The sequence below is a fragment of the Physeter macrocephalus genome, chromosome 15 (genome assembly GCF_002837175.3).
Source record: "Physeter macrocephalus isolate SW-GA chromosome 15, ASM283717v5, whole genome shotgun sequence".
Lineage (NCBI taxonomy): Eukaryota > Metazoa > Chordata > Mammalia > Artiodactyla > Physeteridae > Physeter > Physeter macrocephalus.
The window spans coordinates 1503603-1521645 of NC_041228.1; the positions used below are offsets into that span (position 1 = coordinate 1503603).

Sequence of the window (18043 nt, forward strand, 5' to 3'; positions counted from 1 at the left end):
ACGACCCCGTGGGGTTGGCGACCCGGAGAGGGAGCGTGGTGGTGATGGAGCTGGAGACGGAGGGGACGATGGCAGCGCTGGTGCTGGCAGCGGTGCCTGCGGGGAGGAGGTGGCGCTGGCCTTAGCGGCCACAGCACCCCGGTCCTTGTGAAGCTGAGACCCTTTTGGGCGCTGATCATGGCCGCCCACCCTCTCCCACAGGTACATCCGCTCAGAGCGGTCCGTCATCCTCATCAACTTCTGCCTGTCCATCATCTCCTCCAACGCTCTCATCCTCATCGGGCAGACCCAGACCCGCAATAAGGTAAGCGGCGTCTGCTGTGCCGCGCGCGTCCCGGCGTCCCAGGTTGGGGGGCGCTCCCCAGCAGAAGCCTAGACCCTGGGACGCTTAGGGAGGAGGGTGCCAGAGCTGTGCGGACCCCTTTGCTGTCCTTTGGCTGCGGCAGCCACGTGGCTCAGTCCGGAGGGGGCTGTCACCTGGCCAGGGCGTGGGGACTTGGCGTCTGGAGTCTCCGGCTGGACTGGCGCTTTGAGATGAGGCAGCTCAAGCCCCGGCCCCGGCCCACCATCGGTACCAGGCTGTCTGAGCTTGTCTGTACCTCGCCGTGTGGCCTCCGGGTGACCAGCTGCCGAGCGGGTGGGCTCACACCCTCGGACCGGGGCTTTTGGGTGGGCTCCTGTGGCGTCTGGCGCACGTGTGAGCGGGCGAGGAAGCCGGGGAGAGGGGTGGTGTCTGTCCCTGGCAGTTGGTGGGTGGAGTCGCGCAAGCAGCCACCAGGGCCGCCATGCACTACAGCCCGTCTCAGGGAGGTGGAGCGGGTGAGCGCTGGCTGGCGTCCCACCTGGGGAGTTGATTTGGTCACTGCGCGGACGCAGCCGCCGGGCGCGGGCCCTCGCCGGGACAGGCGGGGTCGCTGGGGCCGGCGGGGTCGGGTGAGCGAGCCCCTGTCCGCCTCTCCTGCCGCGCAGGTGGTGTGCACGCTGGTGGCCGCCTTCCTGCACTTCTTCTTCCTGTCTTCCTTCTGCTGGGTGCTCACCGAGGCCTGGCAGTCCTACATGGCCGTGACGGGCCGCCTCCGGAACCGCCTGGTCCGCAAGCGCTTCCTGTGCCTGGGCTGGGGTGAGCGCCACGGGGCCGGCGGGCGGCGGGGCACCCCTCTCTGACCCGGCCCTCCTCCCGGCCCCTGGCAGCTCTCTCTCCTCTGAGCGTCCCTCCAGGCCTCCACCCCAAGGGGTTGCCTCGTCGTGTTTGAACGTCAGGTGAGGGAATAACCCTGGTATGAGGACGTCCCATCCAACGTTGGGGCTATACTTACGAGAGAAAGTTTTCCCTTTTTTTATCTGAAATTCAGACGTGGCTGGGCGTCCCGTTTTATTTGCTGACCCGGCGCCCCCACCCCCCATTTCTGTGGGTCCTCCTCCTTGTCCACCTCCTGTCCCCTTTCTCACATGCTCAGTGTCACCCTCTGTTCAGGGGCTTCGGAGGTGCGTTTTGCTCCCCTTCCTGAGACGGGCGGGGCCTTGGACGGCGGGGCCGACGCCCTTTCTTTCTGCTCCTCCCCTAGGGCTCCCCGCACTGGTTGTGGCCATTTCTGTGGGATTTACCAAGGCCAGAGGGTACAGCACCATGAACTAGTGAGTCGGGGCGGGGTGGGGACGTGGTGGAGGCCGCACGGCTCCCCCAGACCCTCCCACTGCCCTAGAAGGTGAGGGCTGGCTGGGCACCCATCTCACAGATGAGAAAGTCAAGGCTGGGCGAGAGTGAGGGCCCCGGGAGCTGGAGGCCGGGCCCTGGGGAGGCACCCTTGCCTCCCATCAGCCAGCTCCTCCCGGCAGTGGGCAGCGGGGTCAAGAGAAACAGGGCTTGGGGCGGTTGGAGCCCTCACTTCCTCCTTCCATGGCCTTGGACGGGTGCCTTAGCCTCTCAGAGCCTCAGTTTCCCCATCCGCACGGTAGGGGATGCCCCCCTGCGCCAGTGTGGGGATAAGGGGGGCTGTGTGGCCCCTGGGCAGGGCAGGGCAGGTGGGGGTGCCTCTGTCACAGATGAAGTCACTGAGGCCCTGAAGGGTCAGCTGGGCCAGGTCCAGGGGCCTTGAATTCCAGGCCAGGAAGCTCAGGGTTATCCTGGAGGCCGTGTGGCTTCCCAAGATGGGGGGAAAGGAGCCAAGGCCTGGGGGGCCATGGCTGTGGATGTGGGGAAGAACGGGGCAGCGAGAGGCAGGAAGAGGGGCTGACAGGGCTGTGCAGGCCTGGCTCACTGCAGAGCCCCAGGGGGGACAGGACGTGACCAGGCCCTGAGGCACCGCCCTGCACTCGAACGAGGACCCGTGGGGGTGAGTACTGGGAAGGAAGCATGAAACGCCATCCCCACAGCTGAGAGGAAGGAACACCCAGCTGCTGGGCTCGGGGACGGATCAGGAGGAGGTGGGGTGTCACGGCGGGGTCTGAAGGATGGAGGGCTGTGCGTTTGGCACATGGCCTGGCAGAGAGAGCTCGGGGCAGAGGACACAGCACGTGCAGGAAGCAGAGCAGCCTTCCCTGGGCTCGGTGGAGCCCTGGCTGGTGTCCAGGAGCTTTGGGGAAGTAAGGCTGGGGCTGGTGACCGAGTTCGGTGGAGGGCCCAGGTCATCGTGTGAGCAGGGGGCCTGATGCAGAGGGCCTGGGTCGAGTGGGTGGGTGGAAGTCCGGGCCGGGGACCCAGCCCAACATTTTGGCATCACGTCAGGAAAGAGGGTCCTGCACGTGAGATTGGGGAGGGGCTGTGAGGCAAGTTGGGGGGCCCAGGCCTTGGGGGGAGAGTCGGGGGAGGGGGGCGGTCAGGGTACCTTCCTCTGGCGGCCTGGCCCTCTGCCGTGTGGTCCCCTGCCCTGGACCTGCTTCTTCATCCGTAAACTTCGTCTGTCAGCTGCCCGGGGGCTCCCGTGGGTTCTGAAGCTGAAGAACGTGCGGCCACCTGGCTTCCTTCTACCGTTTCTCAGCGCCACGCTGCCCTCCTGGGAAGCTGGTGGTGCCCAGCGTGTGACCGGATGGGGGCTCACGCCTGGCCGCTGACCAGCCTGTCTCCCTCCCCAGCTGCTGGCTCTCCCTGGAGGGGGGACTGCTGTACGCCTTCGTGGGACCGGCCGCGGCCGTCGTGCTGGTACTGACCCCCATCCCGACATCCCGGGCTGAGCCCCTCGCCTCCCCCTGGGTCGGACTTGGGTTTTACCCGCTGCCCCATCAGGGTTGCCCTGGTCACCAGGGGTGGGTGGTGCCCACAGATCACCCCCCGGACCTGCCGCAGGCGTGCAGAGGCGGGGCTGGGCTGGCGGCCTTCTGTTTCTCTGAGCACATTTGACCTGATTGCTGGACACTGGCTGTGTACCTGCCAGGAGGTCTTGTGGATTTGATGAGCGAGTGACCATAGGGCGGGGGAGGCGGACGGACGGATGACCGGGGCAGCAGGGGCGCGGCTAGGCCTGGGGCTTTTCCCTCAATGGGGCCAGCCCGTCACCCCCTGGAGGAGGGAAGCACCTCCCCTTGCTTGACCCTCGGTGGTTTTTTTCCCTGCTGTGCCCACGTCCGCTTGGTGCGGGTTGAGAGACAGTGCCACGTGCACACAGGGCTATGGTCCCCGAGTTACAGGTGAGCAGGGGGAGGCTGGGGGGTTTCCCGAGATCGATGGCTTCTGCCACGCCTGGCTCGGAGCCCATCTCGCCCTCCCCTCCCACCTGCCCCCAGGAAAGGGCATCGCGTCTGCAGAGTCCTGCTGTCCGGGCAGGGCCACACCTCCTTGTTGTCATATCCGAGCCAGGCTCGGGCGCAGGCTGCACAGGGCAGAGGAAAGTGAAGCCCAGGGCACCCAGGGGAGGCTGAGCCTGCAGGGGGCGCGAGGTGGGGGAGCCGGTGGGGGGGTGGAGTTAGCGGGCAGGATCCGTGGGCCAGCCCCAGCCAGAACCAGCTCCTTTATTCCTAGAAGACAGCGGGCAGGGAAGCGGCAGCGTGCCGGGCATCTGAATGCCACTAGGCAGCGGGCCGGGCCTTCGAAGGGCAGGCGGGCGCCCCAGGAGGGGCAGGAGGGGGGATGTCAGAGGCAGGAGCCCCCCACGTCCCTTCCCACAAAGCATCTGGAGGGCGGGGCCGGTCCTGGCCCGCCGTGCGCTCCTGCCCGGGGTTCCTCCTGTAACCTGGGGACACACAGGGAAAGGCAGGCACAGAGCCTGCTGCAGGCGGGGCGGTGGCCACTGGTGTCCTGCCCTCTCCCGCCCCAGCACTGTCACCCGGGAAAGCTGCTTTCGCCCAGACGGCGGGAGGCAGGGCTGGGGCGCGTGTGCGGCCACGAGCTTGGCTCTGTGGGGCTGCGGGGACCCAGCAGACCTCCGGGTCCAGGGATCCATGGAGTCTCAGTCCCGGCCGGAGACGCAGGAACGTGGCTGGGGGTCAGGCAGCCTCTCTGCAGAGTGGGAGCCCTTAGGCGAATGAGGATGTGAGCTGGGAGCCCCCTCCGCGCAGGCGACTCAACACCCAGAAGCCCTTCCGGGGGCGGGTGCCCCGCGGTGGGGGATTGAGGGAAGACGCCTGTGGGGTGGCGGCCCTGAGTTACGGTCCCTAAAGGGCTGCGCGGTGCCGAGAGCAGTGTGGTTCAGGCAGAGCCAGGCAGGAGGTGTCCTGACGTGGCGTCAGGTCCGGCTGGAGCTGGGCGAGCTCGTGTGCGGAAGGCGCACGCGTTGCAGGGACGCTAAGGAGGGGGCGCGGGGCGAGCCTGGGCGTGGGCGGCGGCTGGACTGGAGGTCCCCGGAGGTCCCTGCTGTGGTCTGAGTGGGACAAGCGCCCCAGCAGCGTGGTTCGGCCAGCCCGCTTGCGTGTTTGACTGCTCTGGTCAGTCCCACTCTGGGCAGGGACGGGCTCACCGTGACCCCAGCCCGACCTCTGACCTCCAGCCAGCTTCATAAACCGCCGACCCCAGTGGGGGTGGCCGCGGGCCCGGGGAGCCGTCATGTGCGAGGCTCGAGCCGCAGCGCCCAGCCCTGGGCGGGGTGGGGGGACCGTGTGGCACGGAGAGCCCCATCTAGCGGCCGGGGCTCTGGAAGGAGACGGCGGGGTGGGTAAGGGGACGACAGCGCGAGGGCTTTGCCTCCTCCCCGGAGCCCCTCTCCTGACCGGGCCCCACAGCCGCTCCTCCCCGCCCCGCAGGTGAACATGGTCATCGGGATTCTGGTGTTTAACAAGCTCGTGTCCAAGGACGGCATCACCGACAAGAACCTGAAGGAGCGGGCCGGGTAGGACCGGGCCGCCGCGCCACTCCCCACCTGCGGTCGAAACGACCCAGAGCCCAGCCCCCCTCGAGCCCCACACCCCTCCCAAGCAAGTAGGAAACGGAGGCGCAGAGGGCTGCGGGGCCAGCCCCGCCTTGCTCTGCGCCTCCGTTTCCCCATCTGCCCCGTGACAGAGCAGGGACTCCGTAAGTTCTCAGAAACGGTGAAACTGATTGCCTTTGGAGACCCCAGGCCCCCCAGAGTGGTGGGAGGGTGCCCCGGGCTGCTCCCTTCCCCACCGTGGGGCTGGGTGACCCCGAGCCAGGACGTGGCCTGCCCGCCCTCGTGATGCCTTCGGCACGGGGACAAGGCAGGGGCCGGGCCGGATGTTCCTCCCACCTGGGAGCCTGAGCTCAGAGAGGGCAGGGCCTGGCCACAGGGCACACAGCACTGCAGGTGGGCGGCCCCGAGCGGCCGTGGTGCCCAGCCCTGGGGGAGGAGCAAGCTTGGAAGGGTGCTTCTCCTCCGGCTGCCAGGGGACAGGAGCAGCCTGGTCTCGGCAGCCCCGCCATCACGGATGCGGGCCAACTGTGGGCTGGGACAGGCCCCCCCTCTCCTGCCCCAGCGCTGAGCCGTCCTCACCTCGCCTCTGCCCGCTGCTCTGTCTGTCCCTCTGCCTTGGCTGGTGTCTGCGTGCGGGTCCCCACCCCCTCCTCCACCTCCCCTCCGTGCCAGTCCTGCTTGGTCTCTGTCTCTCTCATCGTCTCTCTCCCTCCCCCTCTCTTCCTGCTCTTGCTTTTCCCCGTGAACAAAAGCTTCTGGAATCCTTCCCCTTGGGTCCCTGGTGGGTTCTGTCCTGGTTAGAAACTTGCTCTGGGGGAGGAGTGTGGCCCTGGAGAGCCTGCGGTGGCTGGGGGCCTGTCCTGGCCGTCTGTGGGCCTCTTCTCTCAGTCTGTGAAGTGGGGATGGGCAGGCTCGCCCCCCCCCCCCCCGCCCAGCCCAGCACACGCTGCCACCCACACGTGCTCCCAGAACAGTGGGTCACACCCGGAGGAGGCCCCGGGGTGCGCACGGGGTCAGGGCGCCGGTGAGGCGCGGCGCGCGCACCCTGCAGCTCTCTCTCTTTTGCTCCCCGCTGTTTCTCTTGTGGCTGGGGCGAGGCTCCCCCCCCCCCCCCCCGCCCAGCCCAGCACACGCTGCCACCCACACGTGCTCCCAGAACAGTGGGTCACACCCGGAGGAGGCCCCGGGGTGCGCACGGGGTCAGGGCGCCGGTGAGGCGCGGCGCGCGCACCCTGCAGCACTCTCTCATTTGCTCCCCGCAGTAACTCTTGAGGCAGGGTCTGCTGTCTTGTTCCCATCTCACAGCTGAGCAGACCGAGGCTGAGGCCTGGGAGTGGCTCCCAGGGCAGGGCTGCTAAATTAGAGCCCGGTGTGTCCGGGCGGCCGCCTGCCCCGTTGGGCCCCTTCCCCAGGTGCAGCGGTGCCACAGCTCGGAAGCTCGCGCGGACCCGCCCGTGAGGGTGCAGCAGCCCTGCTCCCACCCAGACAGGAGGCACCCCGTGCTCTCTGTGCCCACGCGCACGGGCACACACGCTCAGGGCTGGCAGGGAGGCCGCTGCCCAGGTAGCTCACAGACGCCACCGCTGACCATCTGGCGAATCCCTCGCTCCTTGGCGGGGGCAGTGCCTGGTCAGACCAGATGTGGGCGGACCAGAGGGAAGGGACAGTGGCTGCGCCCAGGTGTCCTGCTTTTCTGTGTGAATGTGGGCGGATAGCGTCACCCTCCCGCCGGACGTGGACGCACACGGTCCCAGCCCTGCCCTGCCCTCAGGCCAGCCGCGTCCAGCCACAGAGCCGGCACCCCGCTCTCCACCCCTGCCCCCGCCGGGCTCCGGGTGCGTCAGGTGGAAAGAGGCCCGAGGACCCCGTCCCCGCCCACAGCTCCCCGGGACCCTGTCCCCGCCCGGGAGGCTCGGGCTGGACGCCATCTGGTTGCTTTTGCTGTCCCCGCCCCCAACCCCCCCAGTGTCTGCGAGAACAGTTTTGCTTTCGTTTCAGTCTTTTAATTTCACTTGCAGTCAGCTGCCCCGGGCCCCCCTCGGGCGCGCCCTCAAATGTGCCGAGTGTGGAGCCCTCTCTGCGGCCGACGCCACCTCCGAAGCCGCCAGTAACGCCATGTTAGTGCCTCATCGCCCGCCCGTCCGCCCGCCCGCCGGGCTCTGCTCGCCTCAGTTACATTTTGTTTGTTTTAAGCTTTTTCTGTCATTTCTGTCATCTCTGCCGTCCACCCTGGGGGGCCTAGGCATCCCCTGCCCGCCCTCCCCATGCTCTCGCACCTCGTTTCCTGCCCTGCCCCCACCCCTCCCCGGCCAGGCACCCCCCACGTCCATCCTCCGGGGCCTCGCGGTACCGGACTGACCGGAGGGCAGGGACCGGGGCCAGGCCTCGGGCCGCGAGAACGCGGTCAGCTGGTGGCCGTCGTCAGCGTGTGGTCACGCTGGGGTCGCAGCGCTCCGCGTGAGTGTGCGGGAGCGCGGCGTGCGTGCGCGTGCGTGCGCGTGCGTGTCGGTCATCAATTTGAATGTGAGCGCGAGGGGCGGGCGCGGCTTTGGAAACGGGACGGGCTGGGGCAGCTGGCTTGTTCGCTGAGCCCCGGGCCGCCGCCAGGGGTCTGTGAGCGGGGCGGGGCAGGGCCGGCGCGGCCTGGGGTCCAGGGTGGATGCCAAATCCGGAGGGACCTTGGCTCAGATGACCCGAGAGTGGTCGGCTTGTCCCCAGACATACAGGTCGCCTGGGACCCTCCTGTTTGCTTCCTGGGATTCAGGGGCCCCGTGGAGAGGGCACTCCTGGCCGCGGGGAGCCAGTGAGCAGAGGTGGACACGGTTCCGGGGTGGGGACTTGTCCGGTGGAGCCAGAAACCTCCGGGAGGGCAGGCTGCGCGGAGGACGTGCTGGGGTCCACGGCCCAGACGCCCTGGGGCTCCTTTGCTACACGCGCAGGCCTGTGGGGTGGAGGACACAGCCTCCCCGGTGGCCCTGCCTACGCCCCGCCCCCATCCACACTCAAAGCCCCTCCCCCAGAGGCATCTGAGTTTCCAAAGGGGGGCGGGTGGTGCAGCTGCCGGGCCTCTCCCCCACCCGCCTCCTGTCCTCCCCAGCAGTCACGCCTGGACCTGCATGACCCCTCCACAAGGCCCTCTGCAGAAACGTTTCAGAAACTGCAGAGGCTGGGCTGCAAGAATTTGAATAATTTACGGGCCCCCAAGCCCCGGCCATCTGCCAGCCCGCTGCAGCATCAGGCAGTAAATGCCAGGCCTCGGGCCCAAGGGAGCATGACTCGCAGTGAGATGGGAAGTTTCGGTGGGGGAGGCCTGCAGGCCTCTCGCTCAGAGCACGAGGAGCTGCGTCCAGGGCTCTGGCTAGAGCAGGCCTGCTTTGGAAGGGAGGAGGCAGACTGCAGCGCCCCACCTGCCATGGTGGGGACACTGAGGCCCAGGCTGCCGTCACGGGAAGGCCCCCTTCTCTCAGGCCCTGTGCCAGGTGCGGCACAGCAGGTATGGGGGGGAGAACGCCCGCAGGTGCAGGCACCCCGCCCGGGAGGCCTCCGCCTGGCTCACCTGTCCTCGGTGCCGGGGGCAGCAGGGCCCTGGAAGGGGAGGCAAGGAGAGCGGTCCGATGTCTGGTTCTGGAGCCCGTGCTGTGCGCAGGGAAGAGGCGTGGGTGCTTCAGGGTGACCCTTGGCTCTGGCCTGAGCCGCAGGGGGCCGGAGAGCCATCCCCTGAGCTGGGGCAGGCCTTGGGAGGGGCAGGGTTAGAGGCTGCGTCCTGGAGGAGATACGGGGCTGGCCCTGGGATGGGGGACCCCGGTCTCAGAGACGAGCTGAGGAGGAGATGGATGGAGGAGGACGTGGAGGCCCAGGGCCCTGCCTAGGGGGCATGAGGGCAGAAGTTCCCCGCGGGGCTGGGCCCCTTGCAGGTCCGGTTGCAGGGGTGAAGCGGCTTCAGTGGCTGAGCCAGGCTGGAGAGGGTGGAGAAACAGAGTGTACAGTCTGGGGGACCTCTGCCCCCGCCCCGGTCAAGGCCCCACTGGTTTGGATGGTCCTTGACCTGGCCGGACCCCAGCCTGTCTCGCCCCAGCCCCGGTGCCCCCAGCTCCTTCCTGGTGGCCTCCCCGAGGTTCTGCCCCACCTGCTCCTGCCTCTCCTTTTGGCCAGGGTGATCCATGAGGGAGAAGGGGGTCCTGATGCCCCCGCCCCTGGTGATAGTGGCAGCAGCGCCGGGAGCCCCTGCAGGCAGCCACCGGCCCAGGGGGCAGAGCTGACCCTGGCTGTGGGTCTCAGGCCGCAGTGGCCCTGAGAATGGTGTTAGTGGCGGGGTGGGGGTCGGTCAGGCAGGTTTCCCGACACTGTACTCCAGGCATCCTGCTGGTGCGCTTTCTGTCCCCACGCAGCCCCTTGACCGGCACAGTGTCCCTGCCGTGCAGACCAGGAGACAGGCTCAGAGTGGCCATGTGTGTAGGCGGTGCAGGGAGGGGCCGGCTGCAGAGGGCCATGCCTGCCTTGGGGGTGCTCCAGGAGGACTCCTTGGAAGAAGGGGCGAAGGCTTCGGAGCAAGGGCAGGTCCTCCCCTGGGGAGGGCAGAGCAGGGCCCGCCAAGAGGAGGAAGCACCTGTCGTCTCTGTTCCTGTCTGTCTGCCCCATGCCCTCCCCGCCTGGCCCTGTCTGTCTGTCATCTATCTTCTTTCCTCACAGGTTTCCTCCTTCCTTCTCCCTGAGGAGTTCTCTGGTTTCCCCCCACCCCCCCTTCTCTCTGTCCAGAGCTCAGAGGCCTCACCAAACGCCCTCCCCTGTGGCCATCTTGCAGTTCTGGCCCTGGACCCCTGGCTGGGGGCCTGAGGGCTCTGGGAGGAGAAACCTCTTCCCCCTTCCCCCAGCCCTCCCCCTCCCTCCAGTGTGCCTCGCTCCCTGGGGCCTCCTGGACAGTCAGGAACCTTCGTCTGCCAGAGATCTCGCCCCCACCCTCACTGTTGCCCGGCCCATTGGGACCACCGTCCCGAGTCCCCAGCCGCCCTGGGAGCCCTCGGGCTGGGGGTGTTCCCCAGAAGAGGCGGCCTCGGGGCTGAGTGGGAGAGCGTCTCTACGGGGATGGGGAGGAGAGGATGCAGCCCAGGGCGGGGAAGGCCCGGTGGGGCCCCAAGGGAGACGTGCCCCAGGTGGGACGGGCAGCCTGGCCCCGGCCCGGTGAGGGAGTTGGGCTGAGGCCGGGCCCCGGCCTGGGCGGCCCCTCCCAGGGGCAGGGCGTGGGCGGCAGGGCCCAGGGCAGCCCTGACGCCGCCCGCCCGCCGCCCCGTCCGCAGGGCCTCGCTGTGGAGCTCCTGCGTGGTGCTGCCGCTGCTGGCGCTGACCTGGATGTCGGCCGTGCTTGCTGTCACCGACCGCCGCTCCGCCCTCTTCCAGATCCTCTTCGCCGTCTTCGACTCGCTGGAGGGCTTCGTCATCGTGATGGTGCACTGCATCCTGCGGAGAGAGGTGGGCCGGCGGGCGGGCGGCCTTCTCCAGGCGCCGCCTCCCCACGTGCCGCGGCGGGAAGGTTCTGGGAGGAGGCCGGCTGGCGAGGAGGGGCCGCTTCCTTGGCCCGGACTCTTCCGCAAGGCTGGACTCGGGTCCAGCACGCGGCCAGGGCTGCCGGGAATGGTCGCTCGTTAAGGTGACAGCTCCTTCTAGAAGACGCCCTGGTGCCCCGCGCTGGCCCAGGCCGAGGTAGCGGGTAGGCTCTGTCCTCCCGGGGCCCAGGGCCATGGGAGCCGCCGGAGATGGGAACAGCTCTCGTGGCAGCTGAGACCCCTGTTCTGGCGTTTTCTGGGCTTCTCCAGGAGGTGCAAGAGAAGGTTTTTACCAAACCATCCCGACTGCCCTCTGGCCGGTAGCAGTGACTCGGGATGGGCCCCTATGTGAGGCGGGTGGGAATGTGAAAAACCACGCCTCTGGACGTCAGCGCGTGGGAGCCCACTTCGGGGCGGTCGGGAGAGCGCGGAGGAGCACAGGGCAGCCGAGGGGACGAGGCCGGGGCGTCCCCGGATGCTGAGGGAGAGTCTGGAGTGGACGACTGGTCATCTGTCTGCCGAGGCAGCGCTGCCCACCCAGCCTCCCCCGTCTGGAACTTCCCGTCCAGGGGGTGGACACCAGGGCCCTGGCCTGGGGGCCTGCACAGCTGAAGATGGGGACGCCACGCTGGGAACAGCTGAGTCCCCCCGGCTCGCACCTGGGGGAGACGGGCCACCCCTCTCCAGGGGCTCCCATTGCAGGAAAGGAGGAGTGAAGACCTGACGTTTCTCACGTGGAAACGGCGTTTCCACCACCTGCAAATGTCCAGCCAGTCCCGAGCGTCCACTCCCAAGTCCTGAGGACCGGAGGAGAGTCTCCCCGGGAAAGCCGCAGATCCGCCAGCACCGGAGCCACGGAGACGGCCCAGGAGGAGGCGACCTCACAGACCCACGTTGAGACGCCCTCGAGACCCCGGCCCCCGACCTCCTCGCATTAGGGAGTCTCAGGGCAGCCCCCCAAAGCAGCTACTGCCTGCTCCCCTTGGACAGACGGGGCGGGAGGGCGGCTGACCCAGGCTCGTGGTTCTCGGCTGCCTCGCTTCTGTGAAGCAAGACCGGCAGCTGGGACAAAAGGACACCCCGAGAACGGAAAGAGAGCCTGTAGGAATTACAAACACAAGAGCAGAAATGGAAACGCTCAGTAGACGGGCAGACAGAGGCCGTGTCCCTGAAAGGCGGGAAGGTGGAAATCGGAAAGCGATTAGAAGGTGGGGTCGGGTGCAGGAGCCCCGAGGCAGGACAGGAGGTGCCAGCATGGATGCGGGGGTGTCTGGAGCGCCTGGCCGCTCCGTCGGGAAACGCGAAGGCGGGGTCGGGATAAAGACCCAAGCACGCCCGCGGCGGCTGGGCCAGGGGACACGCGGGCCAGACTTCTCCGTCTGCCCTCTATGAGCTCCAGGGCCCTGTGTGCAGGGGCCGCGCTCAGGGGCCCTGCCACCTGGGCCAGCTCGGCCGTGCTGGGGAAGATGGGCCAGGAGGGGCGGACAGAGGCCGGCCCCGTGGGCACGGACCGTTGCAGCGGGTGGACAAGCAGGGTCCTCGTCTGCGCCAGGAGAGCCTGGATGTCCTGAGGGGGGCGGAGTGGGGACACTAGGCGTCGGGGAACCCCAGCTGCTGTTCAGGCCAGCAGAGGACGTGCTTTCATGTCTGCCGTCCCCCGGGTGGAGGCCCACCCTTGCTGGGCACGTGGCAGGGCTTAGCGGGTGTTTGCCGTCCAGGTCAGCGAGTGCAAGGATGGGAGGAAGGCACACCTGTGGTGGGTGTGCTCTGAGTGTCCGGGGCTCCGAGGCCAGCAAGACCCTGGCCCTGCCTCTGACCAAGTCCCTCACAGCGGCACAGGCTCAGTGGCCGGGGTGAGTGGGAACAAGTCCGGGGGTCCATGGTGGGTCTACTGGGAGCCCTCCTCTCAGCTCTCCCCACCTTCACTCGGGACGCCTCCTCCAGGAAGCCCTCTGTGCTCAGCCCACCCCACCCTCCGTGCTTTAGCAGCCTGCACCTTCGTTTATTCCCTTTGCTTCCCTCCGTGACCTCTGAAGCATCGGCTCCCCGAGGACAGGCACTTTGCTCACTGCTGCCCCCGGTGCCCAGCGCTGTCCATGGCAGGTGGAGGTGCCGCCCGTGGCTCTTGCCCGCATTGACCAGCAGCGTCCCTGGATAAGCGGGTCTCCTCCTCCTCCTCCTCCTCCTCCTCCTCTGGCGGCTCCTTTCTGTTGACCAGCTCTGGGCTGGCTACTCGCGTGGCCCCTCACTTAGAGCTTCCCTTACTGTCCCCTCTGAAAAGTCTGAGGCCGTAACTGTTCATTTCCCTTTGATGGAGCACGCTGCTCTCAGTGATAAGGGAGTGGGGGCCTGACCCCAGCTTGCCCCAGACATTCAGGGATGTGCAGGTCACGGTGACTCAGGACAGGTCTGGACACCAGGTGACCCATTTAGGCCAACGGTGGGCTCTTAACGACAGATTCCGGCCAGGAGGGCCTGCAGCGTATTCTCAGGGGCCCAGAGCCCCATGTTTTTGAGTTTTCACCCAAAACGGGCATAGAGAGGATCTCAGAGGTCAGAGGAGAGGCTGGGCCCCAAGGCTGGCTGCTGGCAAGGCTGCCCCGAGCTGCTGTCCCTTTTCCAGCTCGCAGATGAGCCTGTGCCCTTGGGAGCACCCCCTCCCCCACTGGAGGCCCTTCCCCACGGCACGTGGGCCCGTGTGCATCCGGGGCAGGGCTGCCCCTCGCTGAAATGCCGCCCTGGTGGGACTCAGCCTCACCTTCCTGGCATCGCGGTCACGGGGGGGGGCGGGCTGGCCGTCGACCGCCTCTGCTCTCCCTCCCCAGGTCCAGGACGCTGTGAAGTGTCGCGTGGTGGATCGCCAGGAGGAGGGCAACGGGGACTCGGGGGGCTCCTTCCAGAATGGCCACGCCCAGCTCATGGTAGGGCTCGGGGCCGGGACGCAGGCTGCCCCTGCTTGGCACCCCCACGGGGCGTCTCCACCAGGCCCCAGCAGCCCAATTAGGAGGACCTCCGAGCCCAGTTTAAGGTTGGGGAAATGGAGGCTCGCCGAGGTGAAGTCCCCAGTCCAGGGTTTGGAGATGGACAGGGTCCAGTTGACGAGGGATCTGGGCGGGGCTGCCGTCCACCCCAAGCTTACCCACTGGTACCAGCTGTGCCCTTTGGCCAGACACCACTCTCTGGGTGTCCGGCCCTCATCTCGGCTCCTGCCCCCCTCCGTATGTCTTCCACACGTCTCATGGCCCTGCACCGGGGACGGGCCCTAGCCTGTCCACTCACTCCCCACCCCACCGTGGCCTTGTCCTCAACCAGATCCTCTAAGGACCTGACTCCCTGGCCTTCTGGCATTACACACACTGTCCAGCCCCAGGCACTGCACACCCTTGTCTGCTCCTGCTGCCCACTTTGTAGGTGTCACCTCCTCCAGGCAGCCCTCCCTGACCCCCACCAGGCCATCTGTTCAGACCTTGGTAACGTCCTGGGGGAATTCCCTGGGCTGTCATTTGGTGCCTGCAGCCCGCTGGGTGCCCCCTGGCAGGTGGGAGGTGCCCCTTCAGTCTTTAGGGTGCTGGCCGCCTCGTGACGGTTGTGAGGGTCACAGGCAGGGCCTTGGCAGAAGCCAGCGGCCAGGCTCAGGGAGGCGTCTTCAAGGGTGAGGCAGGGGCCCACGGTGGGAGGAAGCCAGGTTCTGGACCTCCTGACACTTCTCCTGGCCTGACCCCGACCTCTGGGCAAAGATCGCGTGATCTTCCCGACACCCTGACGTCTGCGTTTGCCAGGAAGGAACTTCCAGGCTTGACTACGGGCCCCGCCATCCCGAGGCCCCACAGTCCCTGGAGAAGGCCACCGCCCAGCCTGGGTGGCCCGAGCTGGGTCCCCCAACCGGCCGAGCTCCCTGAGGGCGGGGCCGAGGTCACCCACTTCCGCCTCCCCCAGCTCCTAGCCTGGGACGGGGCAGGTGCTGCAGCGGGGACCACGGCCACTGCTCCAGGGGCAGCTGGCCCCGCCTGGCACTGGACATCTGTGTCCTGACCCCACTCTGCCTCTGCTGGGCCAGCTGGCCTCCATTTCCTCGTCCCCAGGGCTGTGGTGAGGACCAAAGGGGTGACGTGGGACAGGCCCCCCTCCCGGCACATCAGTGGGTGGTGGTGGCCTGGGCAGCAGGGGCTCTGGCGTGGGGCCGTCTGTGTGTCCCGTCCCATCGGAGGGACTCGAGGCCAAGGGCACGAGTGAGCTGTGCCTAATCCACGGATGCACTGGAGGGAGAGCGTGCTCACACGTGCGTGCACGCGGCGCACAGGGGCGCACGGGGGCTCGCTTTGGGTGGACACGTCAGCCCATGGGCGCCCCTGAGCCCGGGGACGCCCTTGGCCCTCAGGAGCGTGCGCGTGCGCGCACACACACACGGCGCCCCTCCGAGGTGTGGCTGCGGCTCCGGGGCGGCCCTGGCCCGCAGCCTGCGGGCAGCGTGGTGTGCGGGGCAGCAGGCCAGCCCTGCCCGCTCGCCTTCAGGCTCACTCTGCCCCGTCTCTGCCTTGCAGACCGACTTCGAGAAGGACGTGGATCTGGCCTGTAGATCAGGTGAGCGCCTGACAGGTGAGAGCGACAGGTGGCCCTTCCCCGGGCCCACTGCCTTTTCTCTTCTCCGTGCGTCTGTCTGCTTGTCTGCTTGTCCGTCCTCATCCCACCCCCGCCAGCCACCTCCGTGCCCCCCATCCCCCAGCCGCTCCCCGAGGCTGCCGGCAGGTCTGTGGAGGCAGGAGCAGAAGCCTCCAGAAGACTGTCCTGGGGCTCAGGCAGGCCTGGCAGGTGCACGGCAGGTCCAGTGGTGGTGGAGCCCTTAGCACTGGAAGGAACCACCTGGGGCCTCCCCCGCTCCAGCCCTGGCCGGCTCCTCTCCCTCAGCACGCCCCTAGCCCTCAGCCCTCCGGCTTCCTTGTAGGGGCAGTGAGGCTAGGCCAGCTCTCTGAGTCCCGGAGCTGCCCTGCCCCCTGCCCCGCCTCCACCCCTCCCCCGCCCCGCCTTCCCTCCCTCAAGGGCCCACGTTCTGTGTCGCCTCCTTTTCTTCACTGTTGCTCCAACCATGGAGGAGGGGTTGGTCGAGCTTTCAGACTGGGGGCCGTTCGTGGAAGCAGGAGGAAAGCAGTGAGAAGGACCCACTGCTGAGCCCTAGGCTAGCCATGAGCTTCCTGGAAGCAAGTGCAAAAAGGGAATCAATTGCCTAATAAAAGGAAGCTGTCCGGGCACCATTTTTTTATGAGTCAGGCGTTTGGGGCGGTGAAAGGCAGCGTCTGGGGCTGTGGACGACTGACTGGTTTTGGTTCCTCTGGTCTGTCAGACATTTGTGGAGCATCTTTTCTAGAGACAGCCACGGAGAGGGGCTTACAGCCCTGGGTGGGGAGTGTCTGCTGCTGCCAGGTGGACCCCAGGAAGCCTTCCTTGAGGAGGTGATCTCTGGCTTGGGCTGGACAGGAGGTGAACAGAGCATCCTTCCTGCCCCATCTTAGTCCGTGTGCTCTAGCCAACCTCCCTGAGAGGAGAGGTGACCCCAAGACTTAGGGGCCTTCGGGGGCTTGGGCCCAGCCCAGTGTAGTAGTACCGGCCTCTCTGAGCCTCCAGTTCCTTCCTCATTAGTAACATGGCCCAGCCTGGCCCTTGGCCTCGAGAGGAGCGAGCGGCCGGCAGCTGTAGGTGGGGACCACAGACACAGCCAGGTGCTAGGTGGACAGAAGGCAGGGACCGGCACAGGGCAGCTGGGGGCCCCGGTGAGCGCACAGGAGGCCTCCTGCAGCTGGATCTGAGCAGGGAAGGCCCACGGGGCTCGACACTGGCTCTGACATAGACAGCCGGAGGGAACGGACACACGGGAGAGGCAGCGAGGGGGGGAGCCTTTCCTGACCCTGACCCTGACCCTGATGCGAGGGGCGGGAAGCAGGTTTGGCAGGGAAGATGGTAGGTTCGTTGGGCCACGGGGACTGGGGGCAGAGCAGGACTGCAGACCCGGGTGCAAGTGTTGGCATCCGGAGGGTGGAGGAGAGAAGAGGCCCGAGATCCCTGGCCACCGGGGAGGTGGAGGAGGAGGACCAGGGCGGGCAAGTGACCGGCGGCCTGGGCAGCTCGGAGGGTGTGTGCTGAGGAGGTGGGCTGCGGGGAGCAGCTGATGAGCGCTGGAGGCCGGGCGGGGGTGTGACGTGGGAGCCTGTCCACCCAGCAGTGCCAGCGTGGGGAGGGTTTCCAGAGGATCAGCCCTGAGTGGGCTGTGGGCTGCAGCTCTGGGCCCTCTGCGGGCCAGTGGAGGCTGAAGTGACTGGCAGGGGCGAGCCGGGCGGTGGGCAAGCCTGCGCCCAGGTCGGAGGTCCAGGCAGCCTGGTCCCCATCGCTGAACAGAAGAGCCTGGGCCCCCGGGAACGGCTGTCCCGCCTGCAGCGAGGGGCTGGGTCCCCACACTTCCGGGCAGCCCGGGCCGCCTCCCACTTGCCCTTCCCAGCTACTGTGGGTGGAGATCATTTGTCCTCTTGCGGGGAGGACAGAGAGGCACCCCTGCGTCCCAGCCTGGTTTGAAAGGACAGAGAAGCACCAGCTGCTGCAGCACTGAGCACAGGGCGGGTGCCCAGATCCGCCAGCAGGTCAGACCCCGCGGGACCCGGAGCCCCGGCCGCCCTGACCCCCCTCGCCTGTCCCTACAGTGCTGAACAAAGACATTGCAGCCTGCCGCACGGCCACCATCACGGGCACGCTCAAGCGACCATCCCTGCCCGAGGAAGAGAAGCTGAAGCTAGCCCACGCCAAGGCGCCCCCCAATTTCAACAGCCTGCCGGCCAACGTGTCCAAGCTGCACCTGCACGGCTCGCCCCGCTGCCCGGGCGGCCCCCTGCCCGACTTCCCCAACCACTCGCTGACCCTCAAGAAGGACAGGGTGCCCAAGTCGTCCTTTGTCGGCGACGGGGACATCTTCAAGAAGCTGGACTCGGAGCTGAGCCGAGCGCAGGAGAAGGCCCTGGACACGAGCTACGTGATCCTGCCTACGGCGACAGCCGGGCTGCGGCCCAAGCCCCAGGACGAGCCCAAGTACAGCATCCACATCGACCAGATGCCCCAGACTCGCCTCATCCACCTCAACATGGCGCCCGAGGCCGGCCTCCCCGCCCGCAGCCCGCCCTCCCGCCAGCCCCCCGAGGCGCCCCCCACCCAGCCCCCCCCGCCCCC

The 18043-nt window shown here is 67.7% G+C and overlaps 1 protein-coding gene across 4 annotated transcripts in view; it reads left to right on the top strand.

Moving 5' to 3' along the window:
* Positions 1 to 18043, top strand: part of ADGRB1 (adhesion G protein-coupled receptor B1) — an 85415-nt gene that overhangs the window by 63887 nt on the left and 3485 nt on the right. For 3 of the 4 annotated variants that reach the window (XM_028500450.2, XM_055091035.1, XM_055091034.1), the window contains 9 exons: positions 202 to 304; positions 970 to 1120; positions 1566 to 1635; positions 3073 to 3139; positions 5173 to 5258; positions 10592 to 10763; positions 13663 to 13758; positions 15379 to 15418; positions 17524 to 18043. In XM_028500450.2, coding sequence (XP_028356251.1) covers positions 202 to 304; positions 970 to 1120; positions 1566 to 1635; positions 3073 to 3139; positions 5173 to 5258; positions 10592 to 10763; positions 13663 to 13758; positions 15379 to 15418; positions 17524 to 18043 — 1305 coding nt within the window. The remainder of the gene's footprint in view (positions 1 to 201; positions 305 to 969; positions 1121 to 1565; positions 1636 to 3072; positions 3140 to 5172; positions 5259 to 10591; positions 10764 to 13662; positions 13759 to 15378; positions 15419 to 17523) is intronic. The other variant, XM_055091036.1, reaches the window with a different exon arrangement.